The 27,636-nt window shown below is 39.7% G+C and overlaps 2 protein-coding genes across 3 annotated transcripts; one reads left to right on the top strand and one right to left on the bottom strand.

The window, feature by feature from the left end:
- Nucleotides 1-322: 322 nt before the first annotated feature.
- C6H4orf46 (chromosome 6 C4orf46 homolog) lies at nucleotides 323-2,286 on the bottom strand. Its single transcript, XM_059265516.1, has 2 exons — nucleotides 1,814-2,286; nucleotides 323-1,030 (listed from the first exon to the last, which is right to left on the bottom strand). Exons 1-2 carry the CDS (start codon nucleotides 1,991-1,993, stop codon nucleotides 875-877), a joined length of 336 nt encoding a protein of 111 aa, XP_059121499.1. The 5' UTR covers nucleotides 1,994-2,286; the 3' UTR covers nucleotides 323-874.
- A 7-nt stretch (nucleotides 2,287-2,293) lies between these two features.
- On the top strand, nucleotides 2,294-27,442 carry Etfdh (electron transfer flavoprotein dehydrogenase). Of its 2 annotated transcripts, none has more exons than XM_059265513.1 (13): nucleotides 2,294-2,404; nucleotides 7,704-7,844; nucleotides 8,627-8,856; nucleotides 11,221-11,302; nucleotides 11,725-11,843; nucleotides 13,671-13,748; nucleotides 17,066-17,212; nucleotides 18,736-18,876; nucleotides 20,244-20,387; nucleotides 22,465-22,633; nucleotides 25,006-25,188; nucleotides 26,032-26,253; nucleotides 27,092-27,442. In XM_059265513.1, exons 3-13 carry the CDS (start codon nucleotides 8,635-8,637, stop codon nucleotides 27,253-27,255), a joined length of 1,671 nt encoding a protein of 556 aa, XP_059121496.1. In that variant the 5' UTR covers nucleotides 2,294-2,404; nucleotides 7,704-7,844; nucleotides 8,627-8,634; the 3' UTR covers nucleotides 27,256-27,442. The 2 variants fall into 2 exon arrangements, with proteins under 2 accessions (XP_059121496.1, XP_059121495.1); XM_059265512.1 differs by lacking the exon at nucleotides 2,294-2,404 and adding an exon at nucleotides 2,431-2,686.
- Nucleotides 27,443-27,636: the final 194 nt, after the last annotated feature.

Raw genomic sequence — 27,636 nt, 5'->3', positions numbered from 1 at the left:
TGAAAGCAGCTTACTATAAAAATAAATAGACAAAAGTAAATATTTTATACAAGTTTTCATTCTATGAAGTAAAAGCTTTTTAAAAATGGGATCACAGAACGGAAAAAATATTTTTTAAAAGTCATCATCAAAATTCAAAACCCTGTACTGGGTATGGTGTTGCACACCAGTAGTCAGTCCTGCCATCGAAGAGGCTAAGACAGAAACCTGGGATTCACAGCGAGACTTTCTCAAAACAGAAAAAAAAAACAAATTCCCATAAAAAATAGAATTTTTTTTTTCCTTCAAGTCAATGAAGTTTAGATTCATACAGTTTTCTTAGAGAAACAATTAGTCTTCATCCTAGAAAACAGGAAGCAAAGGTAGCTTCTCATTACGCTCATCAAGTCTTATCCACAGGCACTGAGCCTTGTGTGATATGGCTTCGGGGACTGAGCTAAGAAGTAAATAGAGTGCCATCACTGGTTTCAGAGCAGGTGTCCTGTGGAGTTGGATCCACCACCTGAAGTCTCCATCAAGGGCCCTAGGGGATGAACCAAGCTCAACTCCGAACTCAGCACTTGTGGCATCTTCTTGAAAAACAAATAATGATCTGGTTGCACTGAGGCACTACTATAATCAATTACTGACTGATGGAATTAGCTTTCATAAAGGAGTCTACAAAAGTTTAGAGGGCAGAAAGTACTCAAGGTAAACACTGTGGTAACAGAGCAATTAAACAAACAAAAACCCTTCAGTATTCTGCTTTCTCAAAAGTCAAGAATACCAGAAAAATTTCATTCTCAGTATAAATGTCTGGAGACAGGCAGCCCCATAAATGCGGCCCACGTGCAAATATCTCATGTGTGAGTCATTAACCGACCACATCTGCAAGTCAGTTGTCGGGTTTCAAGGAATCATAGCCTTCTTTCAGGAGGTCCCGCCACGTTTTAAGGAACCGTGCATTTTCCGTACATTTCAGGGCAAGCTCTTCCACCTGAGCTGATACAGCAGACGTGGCTTCCAGAAGTTTAGTTAATGAAAATGCCGCCTGCAATTTCAAGAAAGAAAAGTCAAAGGGTTGTGGTACTTAGAGAAGAATCCAGGGCTCCACCACTGAGCTACACCCCAAACCCCACATAGGCTTATTTTTTAAATTCTCATCTAACTTCATAGTCTAAAAATAGCTTAAAACCTCCAATCAAATGACCACTTATTTTTCTAAAAAACAAAAACGAATTTTCAAATACAAATACTGTTTCTTTCTTGAACCCAAAGCCTCAGAGCAGAGTAGGCACAGAGTAGAGCTACGTTCACAGCCTCTTTTTTTTTATTATGTAACTTGAGGAAACATATCTGCCACAAAAATACTCGTCACACATGACACATGACAAGTCGTTATTTTTAACGGAAAACACACCCAACTCTCATGCACTTCACCAAGGCAACCTGGAAAGCCCTTGACTAAAAGCGACAGAACCATCTAAAGGACTTCCTCATAAACCACTCTTGCTGATAACAAGAGTAACAAAAGCACTGTTCGCAATTTTTACCTGTGAACACTTTTTTTTTTTTTTTTTTTTTTTTGGACTACAAAAAAAGTCCCTCGGAAAGTACCAATGGGCAGGAGGCTCTGGCCCAAAGTACTCCGAGAGATGCGAGGAGGCGGAGAGCGGATCCCGGTTGCGGTGCTGCGGGATGATCGCAGCAAGGGGCGACCAGCGGGGAAAGGTGCGGGCAGAGAGAGCAGAGGCTAGCCCTCCACTCCCTGGCCAAGGATCGCAGGCCGGAGCACCCTAGCTGCAAGCAGCGACCCGGACCCGGCGACACTCACGTCTCCGATCTGCAGCTCCACTTGCTCCAGGGGGTCCACCGTTGTTGGGTCGTGGCTTCGGCTCGGACTCCGCCAGCCCAAACTCACTGGCATGCTGAGGGACGATGAAGAGGCGCCCGAAGACGGAGACGAGGGAGGCGGCGGCGGCGGCGAAGCCCGAAACTCCTCAGGGTCAGCCATGGGGCCGGGCCGGGGGACGCCCGACAGACCAAGCAACCGAACGCACACACCAACTGCCTTTCAACAGCTCGCGCCCAAAGCCCACAGGCCCCGCCTCCTCCCACACGGGGGCCCGCCCCATCTTCTCGTAGGTCTCCGCCCCGGACCGCAAGGACTTTTCATTTTTTCCAGACAGCCAATCAGATGTCAGTCAAGCCAGTCGTCACCCCGTTCCTGCGCACATCTCGGGTGGGCACAGAGCACGCTGGAGCTGGACACTACAACTCCCAGAATGCCGAGCGAATCGTCCCGGCTATGCTCTCAATGCGCGTGCGCATAGCGGGGGCGGGGCTTGGGGAGGCCTCTTCCGCACACGAGTTCCTGGGTGAGGAGGATGGCTGGGAAATGGAGTCTTCTGCCTTTCCCTTGCTGGTACGTGACTCAGAAACCTTATTGGCCGTCGCCTCCTCTGTGGCGCCGGCGCAAAGCAGAAGAGGGGCGGGCACGCCGCGAAGCAAGGGCGGTCGACACAGCCTAGAAGGCTGACTTCAGAGGGGCAATCGGGGCTTCTTGGCAGGCGATGGCGCCCCCCGTGGCCTAGAAGTTCAACGCTCTCGGCAAGCCATAGACAGGCCTTTCTCCGCTGTGTCTTTGTCAAGTCTCCCGGCTACTCTTTGAACATGTTGGTGCGGCTAGCCAAGCTGTCCTGCCCTGGTGAGAAAGAACTCCCGGTGGGGACAGATGGAGCAAGGTGGCTAAGCTGGGGCACAGTAGACTGGGCCACACCTGGGGTAACTGCAGGCACCTCTCTCCTTATCTGTTTTCTTAGGCTAAACTAGGGCACGGGTCAGTGCTGCCAGCGCCTGTTGGTGGACCCTGGCTTCCCGTCCTTGAAGTTGCCCCACTTGGCAGAATTAACATCTAGGTGAAAGGTTATGAGCGGAGGAAAATTGTCAACACTGCCCCCTCGATGGAGTCTTCCCAAATCCCGATCCTAATCTTTATCCCAAGGCTCAGGTATTATCTGCTGCCTTATTAGGAATGGGACAGAAAGAAAAACTTGTGTGGGATTTCTCCTTGCCTCTGACCTGGCTTTCATCTTCGTAGCCATTCTAGTTCATGAAGTCTGAGTTGTCATAACGTGTTAAGTCTTGTGCTGCCCGGGTCACCAATTATGTCTGAAGCTGCAAAATTTTCTGCATTATTCTTAGTGAAATCCAGGCGCTTCTGTGAGGAGTGCTTCTTCAAGCAGCTGGATGATATTTTTAAATTTTTACTTGAAAACAACCCCCAATTCAAACAGAAGTTTAGAGGATCTTGAATTCTGTTGTAACTGGCTTAATATACATCTTTACTGAATTAAGATTTGGCTATGGCCGGGCGGTGGTGGCGCACGCCTTTAATCCCAGCACTTGGGAGGCAGAGGCAGGAGGATCTCTGTGAGTTCGAGGCCAGCCTGGTCTCCAAAGCGAGTTCCAGGAAAGGCGCAAAGCTACACAGAGAAACCCTGTCTCGAAAAACCAAAAAAAAAAAAAAAAAAAAAAAAAAAAAGATTTGGCTATGGAATTTTTAAACAAGTATACATTTTGTAAATCCAAACCAAATATCTATTACACAAAGGATATGTTCTGTTTGGGGGACCATCAATGTACCAGATGCTGTCTTCTTTACAGCCTGATTTAGATAAATCTGTCCTGAGTCCGGTTGGTGACTTTTCCTTGGATGCTAATTTGTTACATTGTCCTAATTCAGTGTTAGCACTAGTGATGACAACAAAGTGGACATGAGTGTGTAATGTGTATGGCTGATCGTTGTTCAGTGGACTCTGTGACTTTGCTTCTCTACCATAACTCAGTCTCTATGCCTAAATGTTCAGATGCCTCATGAGAGACACCAGGCTTGTTTTAGCAAAGGAGTAAAGGTTATGCCTTTTTTAAATTCCCTGGTGGAAATCAGAGGTCACGGTTCAAACTGTTCTCAAGCAAATTAGTAGCTGTACAAATAATAGAATTAAAGTTTGTCATATTCTACTCATTAGTTTTCAGAAGTAAATGATAACTTGTGTGTGCTAAACTACAGTTTATAATAGTCTTTTTAAATGATGACAGTATGTTTGAGCTCAAACTGAATTTGTATATAATATTTATAGGTGTCTTTTTCAAGATTTAGAATAAGTAAAGACTTAATCTTGTTCTTAATAAAGTATTCCCAATATAATTTTTTATGCTTTTTATTTATTTATTTTGGTTTTTCGAGACAGCGTTTCTCTGTGTAGCCCTGACTGCCTGCAGCTGTCTCTGTAGATGGGACTGGCCTCAAACTAACAGAGATCAACCTGCCTCTGCTTCCCAAGTGCTAGGATTTAAGTCATGTGCCACCACCACCCAGCAATATTGTAATTTTTAGTGTGCATTACAAGTAAAGAAAATTTGTTTCCCTACCACTTTGAAATTGTCAAAAGCAAATGTATAGTACTTACAAGGTACTAGACTTCTACTCCAAATGCTTCCTCCCACTTCTTCATAACATTTATTGTCTTGATGCCATGTATTACTTTAAAAACTATTTTGTTAAAAAAAATATTAACCATGCAATTGGTGCTATAAAATAAAATTAGTTTATGTCAGGTTGACTTTGTTTAAACATGCCTTCTTTCTGTTTAATTAGAAGAAAAGAAAAATGTAGCTAGAGTTTTCCTGCCTGGCCCACAGTCAGGACAAATCTCTCTCACCTGCCAGTCCCACAGCCGCTCAGACCCGACCAAGTAAACACAGAGACTTATATTGCTTACAAACTGTATGGCCATGGCAGGCTTCTTGCTAACTGTTCTTATATCTTAAATTAATCCATTTCTATTAATCTATACCTTGCCACATGGCTTGTGGCTTACCGGGATCTTCGCATGCGGCTTGTCATGGTGGCGGCTGGCAGTGTCTCCCCCACCCAGCTTCCTGTTCTCTCAATTCTCCTCTCTGTTAGTCCCGCCTATACTTCCTGCCTGGCCACTGGCCAATCAGTGATTTATTTTTTGACCAATCAGCAACACATTTGACATACAGACCATCCCACAGCAGAAAAATTTACCACAACCTCAGTTTCCATGACTTCAGAGATAATTTCAAATCAATTACTAGTCTCAGAGTTTGACAAGTATTAGAAGGGACTATCTGAATTTCTGTTTGTCTGCTGTAAATAGTGATTGTAGCTACTTACATATCTCAGAAAGTTATGAGGGATAAGATATGATAGCTTTGTTTTGTTTGGAATGGGTTCTCCTGTATCACAGGTTGGTTATGATCTCATTATGTAGCTAAGGATGACTTTGAATTGCTGATCCTCCCAGTGTGCATCACCACCTCTGGTTTATGTGGTACTGGGGATTCAACTAAGCAAGCACTCTATCAGCTGAGCCACATCCCCAACCAAGACATAGTATTAAAATGGAAAGTTCTTAACTATCCATTGTGTTCTGGAAAGTATAAACTATATACTAAAAATGAAATTCTTTGTCTTTGCTATTTACTTTTTACAGTTCATATGTAAAAGTTTCTTCATTTGCATATGCTTTATAAGACACAGTTCAAGTTAGAAAAGGCCAGAATTTGCCAGGCAGTGGTGGTGCACGCCTTTAACCCCAGCACTTGGGAGGCAGAGGCAGGTGGATCTCTGTGAGTTCAAGGCCAGCCTGGGCTACAGAGTAAGTTCCAGGAAAGGCTCCAAAGCTACACAGAGAAACCCTGTCTCGAAAAACAAAAACAAAAAGAAAAAAAAAAAGTAAAGGCCAGAATGTAGCTGGAGTTATCTCCAGTCCTGCCTGGGCCTGCAGCTGCTCAGACCCAAATAAACACACAGAGACTTATATTACTTATAAACTGTATGGCCATGGCAGGCTTCTTGTTATCTAGTTCTTATATCTTAAATTAACCCATTTTTATTAACCTATAAGTTGCCACATTGCTCATGGCTTACTGGTACTTTTACATCTCACTTCCTCTGTGTCTGGCTGGCAACTCCTGATTCAGCCTTCCTGTTCCCAGCATTCTCCTCTTTGTATCCACCTATACTATACTTCCTGCCTGGCTACCGGCCTATCAGCATTTTATTTATCAATCAATCAGAGCAACACATTCACAGCATACAGAAGGACATCCCAGCACCAGAATTTATTATTATTCCAGAAATTAAACAGAAGTCCATATATATATATCCATTGAAATTGTTGTTAGGAAGGTCCCGATCCATTTAACAAACAGGTATTGTTTGATTTTGTTTTTTGAGACAGTCTTTCTATGTAGCCATAGCTGGACTGGAACTCTGTAGAACTGCTGGCCTGATAGTCACAGAGATCCGCCTGCCTCTGCCTCTGCCTCCAAATACTGGGATTAAAGACATGTGCCACTATGCCCATCTGAATAGTTGTAGCTCTTGTATTTCAGTCTTTAATCTACTTTTTGTTATCACTATATTCTTTATTTAAATTTTTATTTTGAACTTTATTTAAGATTTCAGATGAGTTGTAGAGCAAACATAGAGTTCCCATGTGCCTTTTCTCAAGCTTAACATCTTACATAATCATGGTGACTATCAAGACTAAGAAATTAACATTGATGAAATGTTATTGAGATTACCATTTTCTGGTCCAGGATCTAGTTCATGTTGCTCTTAGTTAGCATACCTTCATCTATATTAATAAGACAGATAGTTCCTCTGCTTGTCTTTCGTGACCTTGATGCTTTTAATGTGTATTTGTCAAGCATTTTATTGAATGCCTCGCAATCTAAATTTGTTCGGTGGTTTCTCATGATACCCTGATTAGACTGAGGTATAAGGATTTTTGAGGGCATGTACCACACAGGTAAAGAATCTTTCTCATTACATCATAACAATGGCATGTGATATCTGTGTGTTGCTAGTAATATTTAAATGATATTTGATCACTTAATCCAAATTATATTTACTATACTTTTTCTACTATAAAGTTTGGGGTTTTTTTTCTCTTTTAATCTTCTACTTATTAGAAACTAGTTAAGTACAGCCCACATTCAAAAGGGAAGAATCAAAAAATTATGAGTAGAGGCAGAGGCAGGTGGATCTCTGTAGTTCCAACCCAGCATTGTCTACATAACAAGTTCCATGCCAGCATGGGCTATATAATGAGACCATGTCTATACATACACACACACACACACACACACACACACACACACACACACACCAAACATAACGAAATACCACATTGATTGAGAGGATATCACTTTGACATAAAGAACATGGTATGCATTTTTTCAATTGTTTTTCTGTTTTTGTGCCATTTGATGAGGAACCATCTCCCCTGTGTGTATTCAGTCTCTGAGCCGTTCATTTTATTATTCTAACTTGTTCTAAAAGATTTGAAAATGTTGCATCATGACCACAAGCTAGCTGTATAATCATCTAAGAAAGAGCATGCTCCATTTCCGTTTGTGCCATTCATTAAGAACAGTTGTTCTCCCAGCACTCGGGAGGCAGAGCCAGGCGGATCTCTGTGAGTTCGAGGCCAGCCTGGGCTACCAAGTGAGTTCCAGGAAAGGCGCAAAGCTACACAGAGAAACCCTGTCTCGAAAAACAAAACAAAACAAAACAAAAAAAACAAAACAAAAAAAAAAAACAACAGTTGTTCTGCTTAGAGACTTTTCATTCTATGACAGATGAAAACTAATCTTCAAAGATATTGTTCATAATTTTTATGCAGTGTACCAGTGCTTTCATGCCTTAAAAATTAAGAAAAAGTGCCTACCTCTGTGTGCTACAAGATGGTCTTCAACTTCTGTTGTACCTCAAATTACTACCCACTATACTGTTCATCCCCGGGAAAAAGACAAAAGATGGGAAGGTATGTAATAACATTCATAAAATTCTTGAGGCTTTCCGAGATACTTTGTATTATCTTGTTGGTATGAATATTTTATTTTCCATGATAATTTAAAAGCATTCAAGATATCTCACAGCTTTATCAAATGTGTCACATAGTACTGTTTAGATAAGTAAAAAAATTTGTTGTTGTTGTTATTGTTAATTTGTTTCTTTCTTAGAACAGGGCTTCATGTAGGCCTGGCTTTGGGCTCCTGATTCTCCTGCTCTTACCTCCTAAGTACTGAAATTATGAGTGGGCACCACCATGCCTTATAAATTTATTTTTTTTAAATAAAGCTTTTTTTAATGTGCATTGGTGTTTTGCCATGGGTGTCCAGTCCCCTGGAACTGGAGTTACAGACAGTTGTGAGCTGCCATGTGGGTGCTGGAAATTGAACCCAGATCCTCTAGAAGAGCAATCAGTGCTCTTAACTGCTGAGCCATCTCTCCAGCTCATAAATTTATAATAATGGATTTCAAAGCCAAAAATTGGTTTATGGGAACCAAAATAAGATACACAATGAAATAGAACCTAAGAGAACCTGAAACTCATCAAATGATATATTTACTATAATTATTATGCATAGTCCAGAAAGAATATCTATAAATTATACTCTGAAGTATAGTGAGCACACTAAAATACATATTAAAGTATCCTAAACCAGCATATGACTCGTGTTTATCAGGTCATATTAATTGTTCTTTATTTTTCTAAAGAATTTAAAAAGCATTGTTCTTTATTTTTAACGTGTTTCCTCCCAGGAGTGAATATGGAGAGATTTGCAGAAGAAGCAGATGTGGTAATAGTTGGCGCCGGCCCTGCCGGGCTCTCTGCAGCTGTTCGTCTAAAGCAGCTGGCTGCTGAACATGGGAAGGACATCCGTGTGTGTCTGGTGGAGAAAGCTGCTCAGATAGGAGCTCACACGCTCTCAGGGGCTTGCCTTGATCCAGCCGCTTTTAAAGAGCTCTTCCCAGACTGGAAGGAGAAGGGGGTAGGTAGGACAAGCTGATTCTTACACAAGTTTAACCTTTGCTGTTCTACTTTTACATTAGTGGCATAAAGAAAGTCTTTTCATGTAAGCCTCAATCATTAGGCATTGAATATATATACTCTTGGATATTTTAATTTTAAAAGGTTCAGTGGTATAACATGGACAAACCCTGGGTTCAGTCTCCAGCACCACACACAAATGAACAAAAACTGGAAAGCTAGGTAGTGTTGACGACTCTTGTACTCTTACCATGGAGGAAGGAGAAGCAGGAGGTTGATGAACTCAAGGCCAGCCTGGCTACATAGCAAGACCCAATCCAAAATAAAAAAGAAGTAACAAAATTGTAACTTGAGGTAGTAACTCATATTTGTATACAATTTTTATGTATTATTTATTTTATTATTTTGTGTGTATGAGAGGTTTGCTTTCATATATGCATGTGTACCACTTGTGAGCCTGGGGCCTGTGAAGGTCAAAGAGGGCTTCAGATCCCCAGGAACTGGAGTTACGGACAGTTGAGAGCTGCCGTGTGGATGCTGGGAATCAAATCCAGGTTTTCTGGAAGAGCAGCCAGTGCTCTGAACCTCTGAGCCAACTCTCCAGCCCTTTATTCCTATTTTTATATAATGCCGTCTACATGTTCTATTTATATACTGGACTTATGAAAAGCCATGATCTTGAGTATTCTTTTGAGCATTTTACCTAATAAAATACACACTTTGTTTTTTAAATTTGTTCCTAATAAAGTATTATGTAGACTTTTCTGGGATAATACAGTATCTAAAGCCAAAAAGGAAAGTCTAATTTTCTTTCTTTTTTTTAATTTTTTTTTTTTTTAGATTTGTAATTTTATGTGTATGAGTATTTGCCTGCATGTAAGTGTGTGCACCTTGAATATACCTGATGCCCGCAGAGGTTAGAAGAGGGCATTGGATCCTCTTGGAACTGGAGTTACAGATAGCTGTGGGTGCTAGGAATTGAACTCAGGTCTTCTGTAAGAGCAACAAGTGCTCTTAACCACTGAGCCAACTCTGCAGCACCTGACAATCTAATTTTCTAAAGAAATAATTAATGTGGTCTCCTCTAATCTCAACAGAAAAAGCTACAGGTATGATATACAGGGGACTCAATGTTAGGTTTCATTGCTCTCAAAATTAGTTTGAAATTTGTTAAAATCTTACATTCAACTTTTGTTCTGTAGGATGCGTCATATATGTCCTACCTCCAAAGTTAGAATATTTGTGAATACTTTTTTTACTTTATGCACATTGGTGTTTGGCCTGCATGTATGTCTGTGTGAGGGTATCAGATCCCCTGAAACTGGAGTTATAGACAGTTGTGAGCTGCCCTGTAGGTACTGGGAATTGAACCTGGGGCCTCTTAACCACTGAGCCATCTCTCCAGCCCTGTGAATACTCTTAATAAAGGTCAAATAAGTATATAAATATCATTTATAATCATTCTTTATGGAATAAACTAAAGTCTAAACTTTCCTTTGTGCTCTCCTTCCCAAAATAGCATGCCTTTTTTAACACAAAAACACTTTAAAGGAACAGCTATCATTGAATTGGTACAACGTCAGTACTAATGTCAAAGCCCTTTATTGCCTTGACACCCTTTCTCTCTCTCTCTCTCTCTCTCTCTCTCTCTCTCTCTCTCTCTCTCTCTCTCTCACACACACACACACACACACACACACACACACACACACACACACACGTACACACACACGGTATCAATGGGCTGTCATTACATACGTGTTGTCTTTATCACCCAAAAGGATAGCTTTTCTAATTTTTTTTTTCAGCAAGGCAGGCAATTTCAGCTTGGAGCCAGGCACCTAGGCTGTACTCCCACAGAGACAGGGAAACACGATGTGCACAGTTCAAACATGTCTCCAGAGCTTCTAGGACAAAACTATCAAGACGTATGGGTTAGCTTTTAAGATTTCCATCTCAAGGCTAGAGAAAACACTTCAGAGCACTGATTGCTTTTCCAGAGGATCAAAGTTCAATTTCTAGCACCCATGTGACAGCTTATAACTGTCCATAAATCCAGTTCCAGGTGATCCAATGCCACCTTCTGGCCTCTGTGGGCTCTAGGCACACAAATGGTCCACAGCCATACATACAGGCAAAACACCCATACACATTTAAAAAACAAACAAAAAAAAATTCTATCTGTTTCAAACAGACATAAAAAAAAGATTTAGTTACAAGGTTTCCAAAGGAAAGACAGAAAGAAAGGTGAAGAGGAAAAGAGGAGTTCCTTTTCCCTTCTCTCTTTAAGAAGATTTTTAAAATGTATATTCAGCCCTACAAATATAACTGAAAACATTTCCTTCCTGTTTTCATTTGTTCCTAGGCTCCACTTAACACTCCTGTAACGGAAGACAGATTTGCAATTTTAACAGAGAAACATAGAATTCCTGTGCCAATTCTTCCAGGTAGAGTATGGCATAGTCAAGAGAGCATGGACTTGCACAGCTCAGAGAAGCTGCATTTCAGTGGGGAAGTGCCCTCCTTTGCAAACAAGAAAACTGAAGCCCCGGGATGTGAAGGACTTGCCCAGAGATACCTAGCTAATGAGAAAGCCAGACTAGGATGCAGTCCTTCTGTCTTCTAGTCTAGAAGAGCCTTGTAAGCCAGCCAGGAATTTTTAATTCTAGGCTTTAATATTGATTTTATTTTAATAAACTGGAACTTTCAATCAGACCTTTTTTATTTAATAACATGTCATTGTGGCCATAAAGATAATGTGTATATTTATGCAGCAGTACACACTGGTTAGATTTTTTAAATTAAGTATATTATTATTTAGCTGCCATAGCAATAAAATGTCAGATTTTAATTACATAAATATTTGCAGGTCTTCCAATGAACAATCATGGCAATTACATTGTACGCCTAGGACATCTAGTGAGCTGGATGGGGGAACAGGCAGAGGCTCTTGGAGTTGAAGTGTACCCTGGATATGCTGCTGCTGAGGTCTGTATAGTTTTGTTTTTAACATTTATAGGAAACAATCTCTTTTTATTTCAAAAATAAACCAGTAATTTTATGGAAGTAAATTGTTCTTTAAAAAAAAAATCATAGGATTTTAGAATTTCAGGACTGGAGAAAATAACTAAAATGTTTTAATCTAAAGAGGAATTGAATTTCATACATTGCCCCCATCATGTGATTGACACCATAGGGAGAGGGTCATTCCCTCCATGTGGGAATTATCTGCTCTGTGCTTTACGGAGTAAGTCTGTGCCTCTTCCACGGGCGTCCTTCTTGCTGTTGTCTGCTCTCCTCACCTTTGCTCCCCAGGAGCTGTGTGTTTCCCAGGCTGCGTGTTCTCATTTCTGTCAACCATCACGCTGTGTCATTCGATTGCCCTCAGTGTGGTTGCCCTCTAGTGAACACATTCCTTGTCATCCCTCCTTAATACCTACGGTACTATAGACATGTTAATATTTATATGTATATATATTAAGATCTATAATGAATAAACTAGTTCAAGCCTTGTGTAGATTGTTCTTCATTCTGGAAACTTCTTCTGCTAATTCTCACAAAGCAATAGTTTTTGGCAACCATTTCAAACTATTGACCCCTATAAATAAAATTTGAAAACCCAGAAGAATCTCTCTAACTTGTCAAAAATGATTTAAATCACTTTAATATTGAATGAGCAATAAACCAAGAACACCGCTATTGTCACAGGCTGAGAAAGCTTTTAAACATCCAGGCAGCGGGCATGATGGCATACGCCTTTAATCCCAGCACTCAGGAGACAGAGACAAGCGGATCTCTGCGAATTTGAAGCCAGCCTGGTATGTATAGCAAGTTTCAGGCTAGCCAGGGCTACATAATGAGACCCTGTCTCGAAAACAGAAAGGAGGCGGCTGGAAAGAGGATGGCTCAGTGGTTAAATGCACTGGCTGCTTCTCCATAGGATCCAGGTGTAGTTCCCAGCACCTACATGCCAGCACACACAACTGTCTGTAACTGTAGTCCAGGAGACCTGCCACCCTCTTCTGACCTCTGAAGGCACAGCATACACATAGTGCACAGACATACATTCGGCCAAAACACTCAGACACATTTAAAAAAAAAAAAAATTTTTTTATAAGGAATTTGGCTGGAAAAAAACAGTGAAAGAAGAGTGAGGGGCAAGGAGCAATTCTATTGTCTTTGGTGTCAGAGAAAATGCAAGGTTTTTTTACAAATCAAAGCCAAGAGAAAGACATGGGTTCCTGCATTGTCCTTGTTGCTAAAAAGTTGTTTCCCCAGCCCATACATACGCATTTGGCCTTTTAGACCTCAGTGTGGGATTTCACATTGCTTCTTGTTAAATGTTCTCAACTGGGCTCCATGTCAGTCACAGGTGGGTGATTTATGGAGTACTTGAGATCTCCTTTTTGTGTACTACTTATGGCCTTTAACACGGCTTCTCTTGCTCTTCTGCACTGCGTTCCTGATCCTCTTACTGGGTTTTATTGTTTGCCTTAGTGCTCTGAGCCAGACCTCAGTTCCCTTCCTACGGCCTTCTCCACTGCTGTTCACCCTTGGATCTCTACCCATTGCTTCCCTACGGTGTCCTGAGATTCCAGAGTGCATTTTATACTTGGCTACACAAAGAGCATTTCCTCTACCGGAAACAGAAATGAAGGGGTCGGAATAGTGCAGTTTCTCATCTTCACAGTTATGCTTTTTATTTCCCTCACCCTCTTCTTGCTTCAAAAATAAACTGCAGTCACCATCATTTGAAATATGTCACAGTTAGTATGAATGCTGAGGAAACAATAAATTTGCTTTTATCATTTTCAGGTCCTTTATCATGAAGATGGTAGTGTAAAAGGAATTGCCACTAATGATGTGGGAATACAAAAGGATGGTGCACCAAAGGTATACCTTTTATAGTTACATGCTTAAAAAGAAAAAGCAAGGGGAATGGAGAGATTGCTCTGCAGTTAGGAGCATTGGCTGCTCTTCCAGAGGACACAGGTTCAATTCCCAGCACCCACATAGCAGTTCACATCTGTCTGTAACTCCAGTTCCAAGGCTTCTGACACCCTCATACAGACATACATGCAGGCAGAACACCAATGCACATAAAATAAAAATAAAATTCAAAAGAAGTGGGAGGCATGGTGGCACATCTGCAGTCCCAGGACTTGAGGGGCTTAGGCTGAAGGTCAAGACCAGTCTAAGCCACATACCAGACCTTTTCTCAAAAAACGAACAAACAAAACACCAACCAACTCAAACTCAGTATTTAGGTTTTCCCATAAACTACACAATATGTGGGTTTTAGAATATAATTAATAATAGTGGTGTTTTTCACAGTTGATTTAAAAAAAAAAAAACAGAAGCAAGCCAGGTGGCAGTGGCACACGCTTTTAATCCCAGCACACAGGAGGCAGAGCCAAGCGGATCTCTGTGAGTTCAAGGTTAGCCTGATCTACACACAGAGCGAAATCCAGGACAGACACCAAAACCACACAAAGAAACCCTGTCTCAAAAAACTAAAAGAAAAGAGAAGCCGGGCGGTGGTGGTGCACGCCTTTAATCCCAGCACTCGGGAGGCAGAGCCAGGCAGATCTCTGTGAGTTCGAGGCCGGCCTGGGCTACCAAGTGAGTTCCAGGAAAGGTGCAAAGCTACACAGAGAAACCCTGTCTCAAAAAAAAAAAAGAAAAAAGAAAAAAAAAAAGAAAGAAAGAAAGTTATAAAAGATAAAACATGAGTCATAGTCATATAAAACAACCGTGAAAGACTCAGGCAGTTGTTTGAGCCAGTACAATCATCTGCATTGGCACACCTACAGTTTCGCTCCTGTGGACAAGAATCATTTACTCTATTAGCAGCAGGAATCTTTTGGGAAATGTAAAACTGGTTGCCTTCCTTTCATTCAAAATATCAGCCTGACAAAGTGCACATGGACGCGTGTTATTTGCAGCTAGTATGTAGAGTCACTAATGAGATTAATAATTAAACTACAGATTTAAACAGGTATATCTAGAGCCAGGCACGACAACTGTACCTGTAATCCTAGCATTAGGGAAGCTGAGGCAGAAGGATGACTGTGAGTTTGAGACCAGCCTGGACTACAGATGAGACCCTGTTTAAGAAAAAAAAGTTTGAAAATCTTTTGTATAAGCCTAGATTGAAGCTGAAAAGAATTACAGAGCTCTCGAGTGTAAGGTTCATTTTCTATCATAAGAATAAATACAAATTCCTGTCTTGATACATTGTCTGTGTTTATTACCTAGTCTTCTAACTCCATGCTCAGTTTCTTGAGGACAGAAGTAGTAGGTGGCTACCCTAGTGCTGGGTGACTGTTGGCTCGTTGGTATTTAGCTCCTTTCTGCCTTTCTTGAACAAGATTAGGAATCTGGTCTACTCCAGCATGTCTCCCTGCTTAGAGAGCAAGTGGCAGAGGCATGCAAGCCATGCCATGCTGTTTCTTGTGCGATTCTTTCCTATATATTATGACAATTCAATTATAAATTCATTAGAAATTTACATGTAACAAGTAATAAGTGATATTACAACATCACAACAAAGGCAGCACAGATCCTAGTTTTCTAATATTTCATTTTTGTTCTCGTTCAAAATTCCTCAGGTCCTATGCTTTGTATTTATAAAAAATGTATTTTATATCTCCATAAATATAACGCATAAAAGAAGCCAGGCGTGGTAGCACATACCTATAGTCAGATGAATAAGTTCAAAACCAGCCTGGTCAACACAGTGAAAAACAGAGAAAGGAAAAAGCCTACAGCACCATCAAGGAATGCAATGGGCTCTCCTGCCCCCCCTTTGCCGGGAGAAAAGCAGGGTGGTTTCTGCTGCTGTTCCACTCGCGTTTGAACCTGCTGTAGCTTGATTTTGACCTCTGACATTCGGAAACAGCTCCAGTTTGTCATGGTGTCAATTTGCCTTCTCTTACTTGACCTTCTAGTCTGTGCATATCTGTGTAGATGACAGATGTGACACAAACAAGCACTCTTCCAGAAAAAAAGAAATTACCGACCCACGTGACAGGTGTCCCATTTCTCTGAGTGCACTAAGGTAGTCCTGGGGTCATTCTTACAGTTCAGATGGAATAACTCATTGGCTGGAGTTCACAGCCAGTGTGGGCTTCACAACAAGACATAAAAAAAAAAAAAAAAAAAAACTTAATGTAATCTATCTGACCACGAAAAAAGAATGCTTCATTTGTGGTACTTTAGGTAAATTATATCTAATGTATAAACAAGTATGAAACATTACCTTGGTATAAACCTATTAATTATATGGATATATCTGTATACACACATGCAAGCAAATTCCTAAATAGAAAAACATCAAGAAAGATACATTTGCCGGGCGGTGGTGGCGCACGCCTTTAATCCCAGCACTCGGGGGGCAGAGCCAGGCGGATCTCTGTGAGTTCGAGGCCAGCCTGGGCTACCAAGTGAGTTCCAGGAAAAGGCGCAAAGCTACACAGAGAAACCCTGTCTCAAAAAACCAAAAAAAAAAAAAAAAAAAGAAAGATACATTTTATAAGGGACTGCCTTAAGTATTGTTCTTAAGTACCTGCCATTTGCTAGATGTAAATGCAAAAAGAAACAAGTCTCTCATAGCCTGCTTTTGTTTTGTGTTGAGACAGTCTCTTCAGTGTGGCCTAAGCTGATCTCAAATTCACAATCCTGCCTTGGTCTCTTGAGGAAGAATGCACCATGCCTAGCTTTTATATACATTTATACATACATACATACATGCATACATACATACATACGATTACTTTTTTAGTGGGAGAAGACATTTGTTTTAGAATACTATATGTTGAACAATAAGGAAAAAGTTAAAGTAAACAAAGCAAGTAGCTGAGGGGTGTGTTGAATACACTCTACTTGTGCTTCAAAGGATGTAACTAGATTCTGTATAGTCTTTAGTTCATTTTTTTCATGATTCATAAGAAACCTATTTTCCTTCTAATGGTAAATGGAAACTCAGGAATATATGGAGACAAGAAGGCCTTTTCATTTGTAGAGAAGCTTTGAGCATAAGCATACTTTGCTTTTCTGGAACGAAGACATAGAATTTAGATTCTACTTATAATAGTTCTGTTAGTTTTCTTTCTATTATATAGATCTTCTATGTCTTGTGTACCTACATTATTATTTAACTTACTTTAATGTATCAAGTATTGTTACTTTAACATGGTTTTGCTTTTCAGACAACATTTGAGAGGGGACTAGAACTACATGCCAAAGTCACAGTCTTTGCAGAGGGTTGCCATGGACACCTAGCCAAGCAGCTTTATAAGAAGTTTGATTTGAGGGCCAGCTGTGATCCCCAGACTTACGGAATTGGTTTGAAGGAGGTATCCTGGTTTGTTTGTACAATTTTAATTTTAAGTAATGGAATTTAATTTGTATTATCATGTAGTTTATAATACTGACTGAATTTAATACTTAAAGTTTCTCATTAACTTAAAATGTTCTTTATAACTAAAACTGGAATATTTTCTGAGGTGCAAGAAAATGTGACAGGTCAAATGATTGCCTAAACTGTGTATACAATAAGACTTAAACTTGCAAATATTTGAATCTTAGCATTTTTCATAGCCTGCCCTGCTAGGGCTGTCTCATGTGCTGCTTCGTAGAATGGCCACATCCTACAAAGAGTTATTTATTCAGAATTGTAATATAAAAATATTTCATTAAATGCATTCAGACATTGTATATTGATCTATAATTTAGTAAGGTTAAATGTATATTTTCTTAATTTATTCTATAGTCTATTAACCCTCTAAATTTGTTTATTTTGCAATGCTATGGATTAAACTCAAGGCCCTTAATAACATTCTACTGCTGAGCTACATCCCAAGCTAGTTTAAGAATTTTAAGACAGGCATGGTGGTATAGATCTGTACTCTTAGTACTTGGGAGGATGGGCCAGAAGGATTGAAAAGCCAAGGCCAGTCTCAGCTATATAGCAAGGCTCAGTCTAAGTAAGTAAAATTGAGAGAGAGAGAGAGAGAGAGAGAGAGAGAGAGAGAGAGAGAGAGAGAGAGAGAATGAATATGAATGTGTGTGTGTGTGTGTGTTCAAACAAGGTCTCACTATATAGCTTGGGCTGGCCTGGAACTAGCTATGTAGACCAATAGACCAGGCTGGCCTTGTGTGTGTGTGTGTGTGTGTGTGTGTGTGTGTATTTTTTTTAAGGGGCTAGGGCTATCATAGAGGGCTTACCTAACCATGTGTGAGGCCATGAATTCAATCTCCAGCACTTCAAAAATAAACAACTTCGCCAGGCAGTGGTGGCACATGCCTTTAATCCCAGCACTTGGGAGGCAGAGCCAGGCGGATCTCTGTGAGTTCGAGGCCAGCCTGGTCTACAGAGCGAGCTCCAGGACAAGAACCAAAACTACTACATGGAGAAACCCTGTCTCGAAAAACCCAAAAATAAATAAATAAATAAATAAATAAATAAATAAATAAATAAATAAATAAAGATAAATAAAATAATAAACAACTTCATTATTTTGTGAATAAGTTTGCAGTGAACAGTGATTTTACTGTGCGATGACTGAGTGGGAAGGTAAAGGAACAGATGGAATTGTACTGCTCTACTTATGTTCCCCTTCTCCCCAACAATGAACATGCTCAAGCAGCCAGTACTCCAGAAATTTCTTTTTCAGTGGTCTTTTCTGTAATCCCACAAAAGAAATTCTTAGAGGTTCTAATGTCTTGAAGGGTTCATAACTTTTGTGACTCATTTCTTTATCCTGGTTTAACATGTAATCATTTGACTATAATTTTCCTTGATGTACAAAATAATTTTTTTGCAGCTTTCATTTGTAATTAATACTGTAAAACTTCTTGGGCCTGTTTTTGTTTTTAGTTATGGATTATTGATGAAAAGAAATGGAAACCTGGGAGAGTAGACCACACTGTTGGTTGGCCCTTGGACAGACATACTTATGGAGGCTCTTTCCTTTATCATTTAAATGAAGGTGAACCTCTAGTAGCTGTTGGTTTTGTGGTAAGTTATCTCCCCATTGCAAAAGATTTTGCCAGAATTATACAGTGATTTGTGTGAAAACAGGGTTTTAAACCTGGAGAATACTTTTCTATTAGAAAGCTGACTTTTGAATTTATCTGAATGTAGAATGTCTATGGCTACTATAGACATTCATCAACTTACTTAGCTAAAATACTAGTGGCTACCACACTCCAGGCACTGTTCTAGAAGCTTTGTAGGGATTGGTCAGTACATTTTATAGCCATCCTGTGCTATGAAACATAACCTTATTGTGCCAGTGAGAAGACTGAAATCTGAGTAAATTAACCAAGTCTATCCAAAGGCCACAGTAATGACCACAAGGCAACTTGTATAAAACAAAGCATTTAATTGGGGATTTGCTTACACTTTCAGAGGGCTAGTCCATGATCAATGGTGCTGGAGCAGTAGCTGAGTGTTTTTCATTCTGATCTGAAGCCAAAGAGAGAGACTGGGCCTAGTCTGGGCTTTTAACTACACCAAGCCCATTCCCAGGGACACACTTCCTCCAGCAAAGCCACACATCCTAACCCGTCCAAACAGTTCAACTAACTGGAGAGCCAAGCATTCAAATATATGAATCTCTGAGGGTCATTCTTCTCATTCAAACCACCACAGTGATGGAGGCAGGATTCATACCTGATGCTGACTTCAAAGCCCACTTCCACCACAGCATGCTGCCACTGAAAATAAAATTGGCCCTCAGTTTGAACCTACTACTTAAAAACAATCACAGGCAATTTCCTCTTCTGTCACTATAGCAATAAATTATATCTTGAACATTCTGAACAATGCAAACTAGCTAGTTTCTATACCTTGTAGTTGACAGCAGCATCATAGTATAGTGTCATGATCCTACTTTTACATGACGCATCGTTGAATTTATGCACTGTCAGTGCTTAATACTCTCAGGTTTTAGTGTCACTTTATGGTACTTACCCTAGTGACTCAGTCTCATCAAAGGAAAAAGGTGTAGCTGTTCATTTTAGCACTAGCACTGCCATGAAACCTGTATCTCATCCCGCCGTTTTTCTGAATACAATTTACATCCCTTTTCTTCATTTATGCCCTAGTAGTACTATAACATAGATTAACTATCTTACTTGTAGAGTTCGTATTGATAGACAAGTAATAAGTAATCAAAACTCCATTTGTGGAGACTTATGTACAAATGGGGTTTTGATTATTTTTTTTCCCTTAATTTGGATTTTGATTTCCAGAGCACAATGGTTTTTTAATGTCTTCTTAATTTTTAAAGTTTTGCTGGTTATAAACACATATTATCCTTTTGCTTACTTTCTTTTCCTCAGTTTAGAGTTTATCTGTTTTCATTTGGGTTTTGGTTTAAGGTTGGTCTCGACTATCAGAATCCATACCTGAGTCCGTTCCGAGAGTTCCAAAGGTGGAAGCACCACCCGAGCATCCAGACCACACTGGAAGGGGGGAAGAGAATAGCCTACGGAGCACGGGCACTCAATGAAGGTGGCCTCCAGGTAGCTTCCAGTACATACTCTCCATTTTTATTTTGTAAATTAAATAACCAATCAAAAACAAAATAATTATTTCCTAGGAAGAAAATTTAATTAAGGAATTTAACAAAATACTGTTTATAAAATTATGCATGAACACAGTAATTAATTACACTATGAATTTAGTTTCAAGAATGTTGAGAGCTGGAGAGATGGCCCAGTGGTTAAGAGCACTTGTTCTTGCAGAGGACTCAGGTTTAATTCCAGCACCCACATGACAGCTCACAATGTCCCCAACTCTAGTTTCAAGGCATCTTGACATCCTCCTCTGATCTCCTCAGATACTAAGCACACACATGGTGCACAGACATACAGCAGAACACTCATACACATAAAGGAAAAAAAGAATATATTGATTTCATTGGGTGTGGTGGTGCATGCCTTTAACCTCAGTACTTGGTTAGCAGAGGCAGGTGGATTTCTTGAGTTTGAGGCCAGACAAGAATTCATAGTGAGACCATCTCATTCATGTGTGTGTGTGTGTGTGTGTGTGTGTGTGTGAATACATATATCTTCATGGGCCTTTTATTTTTTTACTAGAAAACAAAGATTGTATAATTCATGCTGTTTCCCTTTATTCTTTAACTATACTAGGAAAGTGAAAATTTCCAAAAATGATTTATCCCAACTAAGTCTTTCAGGTAGCCTGTTAGGATCCTGGCACCAATTATTCTGTGTTAATACATATTCAAAATAAATATTTTGCAATATGATTAATTTATTGAGTAGGTATTAAACAATGAAATAAGACCTAAATGGCTATGATAAAAGCTATTAGTACTGTTGTTAAAAACAGTATCAAACAAGTAAGATAATTGAAAACCAGCTCTAAAGGTTAGACCAAATAATTTAGAACAAGATAGCTTCTCTGACCTTCGGGATCCTGTCATCCCTTCTAGTCTAGATTCTAGGAATATTTTAGAAATTGGGGTCTGATTTTCTTTGATTGAATTAGAAAAGTAACATGGGGGGGCACTTAACCTTAAAATAAAGTTCTGAATACATTATTACTATTAACATTGTCATAATGGTATTATAAATAAGTCACTCAAATATGTGTGTATGTGTGTGCACATGTATGTGTACATGCATGAGATCAGAAGACAACTTGTGAGACTTGGTTCTCTCTTTCCACTGTGGATTATGAGGATTAAACTCAAGTCATGAAGCTTGACAGCAAGCTTTCCCCACTGAACCATCTCAGCAGCCTGGGCATGGTCCTTCTCGGATTCCTTCTGCCCTCAGGTGTGCTTCTTGCTTTAGAATTCTACCATGGGAGGAACGGTGGCCACAAAGCCTTCCCTCCCCATGTCTTCCGCAGCTGATGGCAAGTTTTGTGAGTCTCAGTCAGCACCATCCAACTTTTACCACTCCACCACCCGCTCAACAAAGGCCTGTCTATGGCTGAATTCAGATAGCCCCAGAGAAGAAAAACTGCAGAAAAGAACAACCCTGCATTGGCTTTCTTCCTTTTCAGACCAGAGGACGTGTTCCCGTGCAGTTTTTTGAGCTCCTACTCCTTAAACAATATACTATATTGGCTAAATTGAAAATATTGAGACCTTTATTACATTGGTTGTTTAATCAGAAATTGAAAGTTCAGTTTAAGCTAATAAAATTTGTTTAGAGTAGTAGCTAGTCATTGTAATGCCATTACGTCATAGTTATCCATCTCTACATGTCAGACTAAAACAAAAAGATGATATGGAATCTTTTCCCAAAACACATGGAGAGGAAGTTACAGTTTGTCATCCAAATTTAGAAAATCTTCTAACCATGACACAGATACATATTAATAAAAGCATGTCATTTCAAATGGGCCGTTTGATAACTCTGTCCCATAGAGATCAGGCGTGGAATAAGAAAAAAAATGGGAAATGGCCATAGTCCTAATCCTAAACTGCCTTGCCTGGGTTTCCTTCCCTGGCTGCTGCGTTCCTTTTCATGTTGTTTATTCGTCTTCTTTTCCTACAGCTTTAGGTTTGGGTATTTGTTTCTGCCTCACTTGAGCTGACAGATGTATTCTGAATCTTCTTTTCAGTCTATACCAAAACTCACTTTTCCTGGTGGCTTACTAATTGGTTGTAGCCCTGGTTTCATGAATGTCCCCAAGATCAAAGGTACCCACACAGCAATGAAAAGTGGAAGTCTGGCAGCAGAATCAATTTTTAATCAACTAACTAGTGAAAATCTCCAATCAAAGACAACAGGTGAGAAGCTCCTCCTACAGTAAAGGAACACTAATACAGTCAGAAACTTTAAAACTGTTATTTTATTCTCATCCAAAATACAGTACCAGTGATTGTCTCCTTTCGGATTTGATGGTACATCTGCATTGCATATATGGAATCATTCAAAAGGCATCACACCAATTCCCAAGTATCCATAGGCTAGAAACAGAGCATCACTACACAGGGCAAAATCATCCACCTATCCTTAGCAAACACTGCAAGCATAATCACATGCCTCTGCTGTGCCAGAGAAGAGGCACTGCCACCACCATAGATCATTAAGAGGCCATCTAACTGGGCATCCATTAATCAAAGGAGAGACAGGCAGGTTTCTATGAGTTCCAGGGCAACCAAGGCTATACTATGAGACCCTATTTCTAAATCAGTTAATTCAAATAAAAAGGTCTCCTGGCAAGTCTCTTATTTTGAAATCTAATTTTTCCTTTCATTTCTTTTTTTTTTATAACTATTTTTATGTATATATGTAATATGTAGGGCTGGGGCATGTACTTGCTACAGTGCACATATGGAGGTCAGAGAACTTAAAAATTTTTTTTTAATTATCATTGTTTACTTGTGTGTGTAGGTATATGCACATGCGTGCAAGTTCCTACAGAGGCCAGAGGAGTCAGATGTCCCTGGAGCTGGGGGTTACAAGCAGTTGTGAGCCGCCTGATGTGCATGCTGGGAATAAAACTTAGGTCCTCTGAAAGAGTGCTATATGGTCCTAACTGCACACGTCACCTGTCTGGCTCACTATCAGAAGACTTTGGAAGTCAGTTCTTACACATTTATGTAGCTCCAGGAACTGAACTCAGATCCTCATGCTTGCTTGGCAAGTGCATTTCCTAGCTCAGCTATCTTAGTGCTCTCAAAAGAAACCCCCCAAGGAACTCTGTAGTCACCTAAGTGTTCCCAACGGAACAGCAACTCCATGGTCACCAGTTTGGGGGTTTGTTGTTGGTTGTCTGTTCTGTTTTTCTTGCCAGTACTGAGGACTGAATCTAGGACTCTACTACTGAGCTATCTCCCCATCTGTTGACTGTTTCTACAACCCTTCATTCCAGCCACTGGTCTCCAGCTCCTGAACATACCATGCATGCTCTATCTTGTGGCTTTTGTCTCTGTTCAGATAGCACTCCCAGGTGGCCTCTCTAAATCTTATCAGTTGGAATATGCATAGCCCTCCTACCCCTTGAACTGTTTATTATCATGTGCCATCATTTTTATTTGACACACTATATATTTGGCTTAACTTATCTACTGTCCAAAAGAAAATTTTTATCTCCTGTCTCCTGCCAAAAACTCCAGCAAAGACTTTGTTCATTTTCAGTTCTAAACACTTGGCATATAGGTGCAACTCAACAGATATTTCATAAATAAACCTAGACCTTAGAATCACAGATAACCAATGTTCCTTTACTAAGAATTAGCAACGAAGGGACTTAGGGCATGGCTCAGTGGTTGAAGGAGTGCCTAGCATGAACAAGACCCTGGGTTTGATTGGTTCCTAGCCCTAAAAAAAAAACAGTAAGTGCAACTTGGTTATGCTTTCAAGTATCTAAGAATAAAGGTCTAGTACATGGGTTTGGTAAGCGGTAAGATAACCAATAAAAGCCAAGAGAATACTTTAGGCAGGGCAGGACAGGCAAGATGGAATGCAACAGTTAGGTAGAACTTTCTCTTAATTTTTAGTCAAGTGCTGTTCCTTGTGGAACCAGCAGCCCTACTCTAGCTGTTGTATACACAGTACCAGGTAATTTAGTATTATATTGTATAGTATTATATACTGGAATTTAGTATTATAACAAGGAATAAAATCCCTTGAGAATTGTAAGAAAACCATTAACTAAAGAGTATAACCACTTTGTAGTTTGTGCAAGTCAGTTAGTTGTAGCTGGGTGGTAGCACACACCTTCAATCCCAGCACTCAGGAGGCAGAGGCAGGCAGATCTGTGAGTTCGAGTCCAGCCTAGTCTACAGAGCGAGATCCAGGAAAGGTGCAAAGCTACACAGAGAAACCCTGTCTTGAAAAAACAAACAAAAAAATTGTGTTTGTAAATAGCCTGAACTTGTATTGTTTCCCTTTTCAAGCTAATTTGTTATGCTTCCAGTGTAAACATTAAAGTCTAATATTTATGGCCCAACAGTAGGATACTCGCCTACCATGCACAAAGCCCCAGTGCCATCCAAAGGAAGGCAGATCAAATGCTTCCTACCATTAAATATAGAGATTTATCTTGTTGGAAGACGCCAACATTTGTGATTCTGCGTGGATCCACATAACCATGTTTCTACAAATTAACTCACCCTCTGTGTTTCACTTAATATTTCTTATTTTTCATAAAAAGGACTTCATGTAACTGAGTATGAGGATAATTTGAAGAAGTCTTGGGTATGGAAAGAGCTACATGCTGTTAGGAATATAAGGCCATCCTGCCACGGGATACTGGGAGTATATGGAGGGATGATTTACACTGGAATATTCTACTGGATATTGAGAGGAATGGAGCCATGGACTCTAAAACATAAAGGTAATTCAAATATACTTAATACCAGTGTTTATCTTAAGCACCTTTATATGGAAGAAAAATGTATGTATGGGGTGTGTTCATTACTAGGAAATGTAACTTTTTAGTATTTTGGTAGTGTTAGGGTTAGACCTGAGGCTTTTGCTAAGCTCTTATCTCTACTCTCCTATTTTAAACTTGCTTTGTCAGATATGTGGTGAATACGGTTCTGTCTGGGTGTGGGTGTTTATTTTATAAAGGGGGGGGGGGGCGTATTTTGCGACAGGATCAAATCTGCTTCGTACTCAAAAGGTTGACATTAAACTATTTCTCCTGCCTCTACCTCCTAAGCACTGAGATTACAAATATGCATTACCACACCCATCTGAAATTCAGTATCTTTAAAAGGTAAACTACCCTAGACTGAGCTCTTTCCTTCGGTATGATGGTAGCTCCAAGTTTTTCTAATATATTACTTGAGGTCAGGCAAAGGGAGATAAAGGCAAGAAGGTAAGTTCAAAGCCAGTCTGAACTAAGTAACAAGATTGCTTCATTGATGGACTGAGTGTGAAGTTCAGTGATAAGAGACTATTAGTACGCATCTTGCTGAATCTCCAGCACCAAAAAAAAAAAAAAAAAAAAAAAAAAACTGGAAAATTATGCTACTTTGGGGCTGGAGAGATGACTCCAGAGGTCCCAAGTTCAATTCCCAGCAACCACATGGTGGCTCACAACCATCTGTAATGAGATCTGGCACCCTCTTCTGTCATGCGGGCGTACATGCAGAGCACTGTATATATAATAAATAAATAAATCTTTTAAAAAATTATGCTACTTTATTAAACATCTTCCTCAAAACTGCTTAAGGCTCAGACTCTGATCGGCTCAAACCAGCTAAGGATTGCACACCCATTGAGTATCCAAAACCTGATGGACAGATCAGTTTTGACCTCTTATCATCTGTGGCTCTGAGTGGCACTAATCATGAACATGATCAGCCAGCACATTTAACATTAAAGGATGACAGCATACCTGTTAATAGAAACCTGTCAATATATGATGGGCCTGAACAGCGATTCTGCCCTGCAGGTCAGTAACGATTTCCTTCTGTTCCTAAACATTAACAAATTTCCATTTGAAGATGTTCCCTTTCCATTGCAAGGAGACTTGTTTATTTAAAAAACAAGCAAATACTTCTGTGTTCAGCATCCTTAGGGAAACTCATGTCCTAAATGTTCTGACTAGCAGTGACAAAATAGTAGGGATTTTGATTAGGCCTAGTTTGGGTGACCTATCATCTCGAAACAGCCTTCATGTCTACCCTTAGACAAAAGGATTATAGAAAACAAATACAAATACCTGTTCTTGGGTAGTTTTAAAAAGCTGTTTCTGAAATGACAGTTTGTATGTACATGTATATGCATGACGGCCACACTAAATTCAGTGACACTAAACTTTAAATTCATCAAATACTGAATCCCTTAAGTGCTAAGAGCTTTCAGTTAAAATTAATGAGAAACAGATGTAAATAATATAGTAAACAGCACTGGGATATATGAAAATTACTGTATGCTCAAGTGAAATTAGAAGGTAACTATTCAAGAATAAGGCCTTGTCTTGACTTTTAAAAGTTACACTGTACTATAAACTCTCAGAGGAAAGGACTGGAGCTAATTTGTTTAACTCGTTAGACTGACCCAGACAATACTGTTGTGTTTCTACTATGTATTTAGTAGAAGTACTAAGTTTATTAGCATACTAATAGCAGCAACATACACTAAGACCAGATAGTCTCTGGGGGTAAACCTGAAAGCCTCAAAGGCTTTTGAAGTTGTTCTAAGATTTTAATTTCAACTCACTTTTGAATTATTTACCTTTTTGTTACCTTTTGTTAATATACCTTCACGTATTTATTTTTATTTTACAGGGGTTTATGAATTTGTTCCTTTGGAACAAGGTGATGGATTTCGATTACAGATAAATGCTCAGAACTGTGTGCACTGTAAAACATGTGATATCAAAGACCCGAGTCAGAATATTAACTGGGTGGTGCCAGAAGGTGGAGGAGGACCTGCTTATAATGGCATGTAAAACACAAGCGCCTTCAATTACTGGCACATTTGATAAAACTGTAAATGTATGCCAAGCTAACTTTTTAAAATGTTTAGATAACTTCTGAACAAGTGTCCTTAAACATTATTGAAGTAAACTTTATATCTAAAGTTGTCCCATAAAATCATAAACTATTTCTCCTAAATAAAACTTTACAAGTAAATGATGTAGCATCTCACTTCCCAAGTCCTTCAGAAGCTTCAGTACCAACAGGAACTTGTACTATTGGCCTTCATAGTGCATTTGTCTTGCTAAACACAAATCTTCAAGTATAAAACCAAATGTGTATTCTAGACTAGGGAAGGACATCCAGAACTAAACACAAATAGTTTTATTGAAACATAACTATGCCCACTGGCT

This window comes from Peromyscus eremicus, chromosome 6 (genome assembly GCF_949786415.1).
Source record: "Peromyscus eremicus chromosome 6, PerEre_H2_v1, whole genome shotgun sequence".
Classification (NCBI taxonomy): Eukaryota; Metazoa; Chordata; class Mammalia; order Rodentia; family Cricetidae; genus Peromyscus; species Peromyscus eremicus.
Note: the sequence above shows the minus strand (reverse complement) of the source record. Positions and strands in the feature narration are given on the sequence as shown.

What these genes read in the sequence shown, in the direction of transcription:
- C6H4orf46 (XM_059265516.1), bottom strand. Translation starts at nt 1,993, where the DNA reads ATGGCTGACCCTGAGGAGTTTCGGGCTTCGCCGCCGCCGCCGCCTCCC. An exon ending in TGGAGCTGCAGATCGGAGAC is followed by an intron (nt 1,031 to 1,813) that starts GTGAGTGTCGCC and finishes TTGAAATTGCAG; the next exon opens with GCGGCATTTTCATTAACTAA.
- Etfdh (XM_059265512.1), top strand. Translation starts at nt 2,653, where the DNA reads ATGTTGGTGCGGCTAGCCAAGCTGTCCTGCCCTG. An exon ending in AGCCAAGCTGTCCTGCCCTG is followed by an intron (nt 2,687 to 7,703) that starts GTGAGAAAGAAC and finishes ATTTTTATGCAG; the next exon opens with TGTACCAGTGCTTTCATGCC. An exon ending in TCCTGTGCCAATTCTTCCAG is followed by an intron (nt 11,303 to 11,724) that starts GTAGAGTATGGC and finishes AAATATTTGCAG; the next exon opens with GTCTTCCAATGAACAATCAT.